This window comes from Belonocnema kinseyi, chromosome 3, assembly GCF_010883055.1.
Source record: "Belonocnema kinseyi isolate 2016_QV_RU_SX_M_011 chromosome 3, B_treatae_v1, whole genome shotgun sequence".
NCBI lineage: Eukaryota > Metazoa > Arthropoda > Insecta > Hymenoptera > Cynipidae > Belonocnema > Belonocnema kinseyi.
The window spans coordinates 138,783,347-138,789,346 of record NC_046659.1 but is presented as its reverse complement, the minus strand read 5'-3'; the positions used below and the strand labels follow the sequence as shown (position 1 = coordinate 138,789,346).

Genomic DNA, 6,000 nt, shown 5'->3' with positions numbered 1-6,000 from the left:
TGATATAATTATTTTAAAAGGTCTAATAATATCGAAATATAATGATCATATAACAAAATATATAAAATCAAAAATGATTTAATTTCTTCAATTAAAATAATTGCTTAAGCCCTTTTATGTTGTGAACTATTTAACTAATTTTTAAGTGATTAATGTTGACCAGGAGATTGAATTACATAAAGTTTCAATTTAAGACGTTTCAAATTAACTAACATAAATTTATTATTTACTTTCAGATTATGTGAATCAATATTAGCTATTACTTTTACAACAAAAGTTAATTTTCTAATTAGAATACCTCTATTACAATTATATAATTTTCCTGATGCTTGTAAAGTGAAATGAGACTCTAAATTAAATTTTTAAAATTATTAGCAAATAAGTTTAATTTTTATAGAAATTATTTTTAAAGGTTATTATTATATTAAATATATAGAAAAGCTGTTTTAAATTTAAAGAAAATATTACTTAAAAATTATTGGAATGATTCAATGAAAATGATTGTATAATCCTTATGAAAAAAGATATTAATGGAAAAATGTTTAAATTCTTAAGTGAAAATTAGAGTTAAAAGCTTCTCCCATTGAAAAATATTGTACAAATATAATTTGACAAAAATTATGTTTGTTCACAATATTAAATTAACATATCGTGCACCAAAATCTTCGAATTTTAGTATTACTAATAGCAATAGTAAATGCTACGCTACATAAATTTATTGTATACTTTATTTCAGATTCTAATTCAGCGGAATTTTTAGTGGTAAAAAATTTATACAAATAAATAGTTATGCGAAACTTGGGTAAATGATAAAAACGAGCAGAAATGTAAGCGCACGCTGGCGCACGCATATGGTTGTCTCATTGTTTACCTAAGCTGAAGAGTATGTCTGACAATAAAATATAGTGAAACCCCTTAATAGCCCTCCCTTCTATAGCCTTTCCAAGAATTAAAGCCGCGCCGCAGGGAGGGTAAAGGGAGCTGCGTGGGGTCTGCGGTTGTCACTCAGACGAGCAATCAAATGTGAACAGACGTAAGCGAAGCAGGCTATAATGAGTTAGTTACACACCTACCTTCAGCCTTGAAATTGGCACTATAGAAGGGTTTCGCTGTAAATTAAAAAAGTGCTTACCTTCCTCTGGATCATCCTGCTCCACTGTTGAACTTTTAGCCCATGGCGTATTGCAGGTATGCGTAAGAGTCAGGTAACGTACTCCTAATTGGTACAGTGTTCTTAGAACCGCTAGACTACTCCCTAGACTATGCCCACCCTCCACCCCAATTAGAGATGCTATCCTACCCCTGTTGTGGGCTTCCAGGATTTCTGTAAATTAAAATTATTCAAATTAATTAAAAGGAATAAAGGGCGTAGCTGGATTAACATCTTTCGTATTCTTGTAACGAGAAAAAGTAACTAAACAATATTAAAATTAAAATGGTTGATTTAATGCGTTATTAATTGTTTCAATAATTTCTTATTATGGTAATGTAACTTTTGACCTCCCTTCAAATAGGAATAAGGCAGAGATACGTACTTTTTTTGTAAATTTCGTTAACAAGCTTCATCAAATTTTCACATGCTTTTGTTTATTTATCACTAACACATACTTGATTAATAACATAAATTTGTTTAAGCAACTTTATTTGAGAAAGTTGAATTGAAAGAAAATTGAATAATGTTAACTTATACGTTTAAATAGAAAATCAGCACGATTAATTCGCGTTATCTGTAAGTGTTTAAACAATTATTGATTATTAACATGCTAGTTTATAATGAAGTGAGGTAGAGAAATTGCTTTTTTTGCTTTTTGTTTAAAAGTATTTCCATTTGTTAAAATTTTTTTTACAAAATATCCAAAAATTGACAGTGAAATAATTTGCTTATATCAAATGTTAAGACAATCAAATTATTTGTTTTTAATTGTTTAACAATTTATTCTCTACTAAAAATTATTCTTTGAAAAATTCGATTAAACGATAACATATCTTGTGTTTTTAAGCCATAACGATAATTTAAAAATAATCCCTTGTTTGCAAATTTTTTTGACAAAATATAATCTATTCAAACCTTCATAGTATAACAGGAACTAATTAATTCAAATCAAAAGTTTTCTCAATCTACGTACTTTGTTTTCAATTTCTTAAACATTTGTTCAGTTTAAATGAAACTTTTAAACGGAAGGAGAAATAAATGTGTAGTTTTTTTTTACAAATTTTCCTACCAAGTTTATTTACTATTATCATTTTCAAATTTTTACTTTTTTATCATTATTCGCACAGTTTTCATTTGGCCTAATATTTTTTTATAAGACAGCCAGAGCTTTTTGTTTGGAAATTACATGAACTAATAAATATTCATTAAAAATGAAAACGTTAAAGAGTGCATTTTTTATCCCTTGCCAAAAAAGTCGGAGAAATGAATATTAATTCTTTTAAAAAATGAGGTAAGTGGTGAAGCCATAAATAATGTATATAGAAAAATATGCAAAAAGAAATTACATTTTGTAGTTATATTCCTGATTATATTCTTATAGTATGGATTTTGCAACAAAAGCTATGAAAAAATAATCGTTTTAAGAAAATTCAAAATTATAAGCAATCATACTCAACATTTAAATTTTTTATTAATGATTTAATGGGACAAAACAGTGATAATGCTGGAAGGGGGTAGAGTAAGGGGTCGAAATGAAAATTTGGGATCCTGATTTTTTTAAAACAATATCACAAAACAAAATACTACCTAGCTATATTATATAATATCTGTTTCGGAAAAACTTCAAGTTTAGACCGTGGGATTTTTATTTTGTAACAATGAACATGAGCTGCAATTGGTTTTAAAAAATGTGCCTATTTCTTTCGTAATTTTTGAGTAATTTATTATAAAAATAAAAAAATATTTTTCAATACAGTTTTAATAGGGCTTATTCACGCCCTTTTGAATGTTATCGTTACCATTTAAAAAAATTGAATTTTCGAAAATTGAGGTCAAAAATAAACTGGTCTCTTCTTCACAGAAGCTCTAAACAATTATTTTATTTAAGAAAATAAATTTCACTTTTTCATCTCGAGCATCTCGCAGCAAAAGAACCAGAATTCATAAAAATGAAACCAATAATCCGACCACCAAATGTGGACGAACAGCTTAAAATCCTCTTATTATAATTTAAAAAAATATCCTTCTTCAAAATAAATAAAATTTCTAAATAGAAAAAGATATCCGGACCAAAATAAAAAGCAGGAAAGAAAAATGAGAAGGAAGCCACCAAATTCAAATTTACCAATTGGTTCATTTGGACAAATTATGGGTCCAATTGTTTTCCAGGAATGGTAGAAAAAAAACTTTCAAAATTATACCGAAATTAAAATTATTTTGATATGCCACAAAAATAATACAGAAATCAAAAACATTTTGATTGGCCAGAACCGATTTATGAAGTTTTAGCAATATGGGTTATTCTGATTATATTAGAAAACCTTTATTGATATTACGAATACTGCATTACAATAAAATACATTTTTGTTCGCGTCTTTGAGACTCTTTGAATGACCTATTGAAGAACTTTCCACGTCCTCGTATACTCTAACAATAAATATTTACAGTATTTCAAAATATATTGTTTATGTTGTTTATATTAGGAAAAATTTAAAAATACTGAAAATAGGACAGGATTCCATTTTTCATGACCTCTTATGATCAAGCCGAGCGTATTTGTAATTTTTCAAAACATATTTTTAATCTTCTTCAGTCGAGGAAAAATTTGTTAATATTGGGAATACTGAACAACATTTTATAACTTTTTATAATCTAGCAGTACCATATATTGTATTTAATTCAAATTTTAATAAAGTTTAACATTTTCAAAAGAAAGGTTATAAACTTATAAAATTAATTGTAGTCAAAATAAGAGTTTCTAAAACATCTTTAACTAATTTTCTAAATCTGTTAAATTTGGAACCAACTCTAAACATTATTTTAATATTAAAATCGATTAAAATTCTTTCAACTTCGAACAATAAGCAACCATGAAAATAAATAGTAATCATGAATAAATTTTAATCTAGGATCATAAGAATTGAACTTTATTATAACGTAATATAAATTATTTTTTGGTAAAATCATGACAATATCGACGTACCTATAAAATGTGTGCAACTTAAAACCTAAATTATTATTAACTGTATTTTCTAGGTCTTCCATAATTGAATCTGCCAAAATAGGTGGTATTGAAGAGCCCATTAAAATGCCATGTACTTGTCTATAATATAAATGGTTGAATTTAAAAACTGTTTGCGTAATTAAAAAATGTATTCGTTTTTTTGAATTTACTTAGAGGTAAATCAGTAAAATATTTAATGTTTATCCATTTACTATGAAAACTATTTTTAACCAATTATAATGAAACATTAGTAAATAAAGATAAAACATCCAACGAAACCATAATGTAATTATGAGGAACAGTTCATTTAGTGATTATATTTTTAAAGACAAAAGGATTTTTAACCAGAATTTTTGAAATTAATCAAGTTTGTTTTAATATTTTTGAAAAATTTGAACATTTCAAAAGTTGAAGAATTAATAAGAGAAAGAACAGGTCGCATAGGACAATTCGGTTCATGTATTTTTGGCAGACCATAATTTTCTAAGAATATAACATTATTTATAACATTATCTTAGATTGTTTGATTTTATTTCTGATTTTTTTCTGTTAAACTTTTTTACCATTTTAATCATTTTATTTTATATGTTTTTTTTCCTACCGTTTTGAAAGTACCATTCCATATAATAGAATAAATAAATCAAAACATTTGCTTACCGAGTTTTAATCGAGAAGGTTTAATTAAGCGGATGGATAGATAACAATAATAATTTTTAGGATGGAGGTTCTAATACACTGAAACTTGGATTTACGACTTGTATGTCACGCTTGATTGAACACCATTTGTCGAGCCCGAGGGCTTACACTCTCTGCCCGAAATAGCCGCAACAAAAATTCTCGGAAACAGTGAATCCAGGCTCATTTAATTTAAGTTCCAGTGTAGATTAGATAATGCTTTCTAATTTTTTAGAAATTTTATTGTAAAATTTTCTTACCCCTGGAGGATGCAGCGAACTGCATATGTTGAGAATATTTCTCTATGAGCCTCTTTATAAGGTCCACTTGCTCCAAAGTCAACTGAACGGCGTTGAGGTGCTGTGATTCACATGGCACATACGCAGCCCAAAACTGAAAATTAAATTTAATAAATATTAAAATATGAGAAAAACTAAATAAAAAATAATTATTTTACAGTAAGGGGTAGGATATTTTTTTCAAGAAATAATTTTAATTTAAAAATATTATTTTCCATCTAGTCATATTAAGACGTTAAGCATTTTCTGTTATTGAAGATTCTTAACTTGATCGATATTGTGGAGATCTTCTGCCTACATGGTTTGGAGGGTTGATCTACTGTCGGTAAGGTACAATCTCTCATGATATAGCAAATAAATTTTTAAAAATTTTTAATAATTACTTGTACCATTAACAGCTAGCTAAAAATTAGCGTTATGTTCTTGAATTAAAAGTTCTTATTCTGATCCCTCTAATAGCTTAATTGGAAAAGCACCTGACCGGAAATCAGAAGTGTTGTGGTTCGATTCCCAATGGAGGTAAGATGCAGTAGGATCTTTTTTTCAAGAAATAATTTTAATTTAAAAATATTATATTCCATCTAAGCATATTAAGACGTTAAATATTTTCTTTTATTAAAGATTCCTAACTTGATCGATATTGTGGAGATCTTCTGCCTACATGGTTTGGAGGGTTGATCTACTGTCGGTAAGGTACAATCTCTCATGATATAGCAAATAAATTTAAAAAAATTTTTAATAATTACTTGTACCATTAACAGATAGCTAAAAATTAGCGTTATGTTCTTGAATTAAAAGTTCTTATTCTGATCCCTCTAATAGCTTAATTGGAAAAGCACCTGACCGGAAATCAGAAGTGTTGTCATTCG

The 6,000-nt window shown here is 27.4% G+C and overlaps 1 protein-coding gene across 1 annotated transcript in view; it reads right to left on the bottom strand.

The window, feature by feature from the left end:
- The window catches only part of LOC117170040 (dipeptidase 1-like), a 140,683-nt gene that overhangs the window by 91,784 nt on the left and 42,899 nt on the right, over window positions 1-6,000 (bottom strand). Inside the window, exons 3-4 of the mRNA XM_033356559.1 lie at window positions 5,093-5,225; window positions 1,133-1,324 (exon numbers count right to left, since the gene is read on the bottom strand). Of these exons, the coding sequence (XP_033212450.1) occupies window positions 1,133-1,324; window positions 5,093-5,225 (325 nt within the window). The remainder of the gene's footprint in view (window positions 1-1,132; window positions 1,325-5,092; window positions 5,226-6,000) is intronic.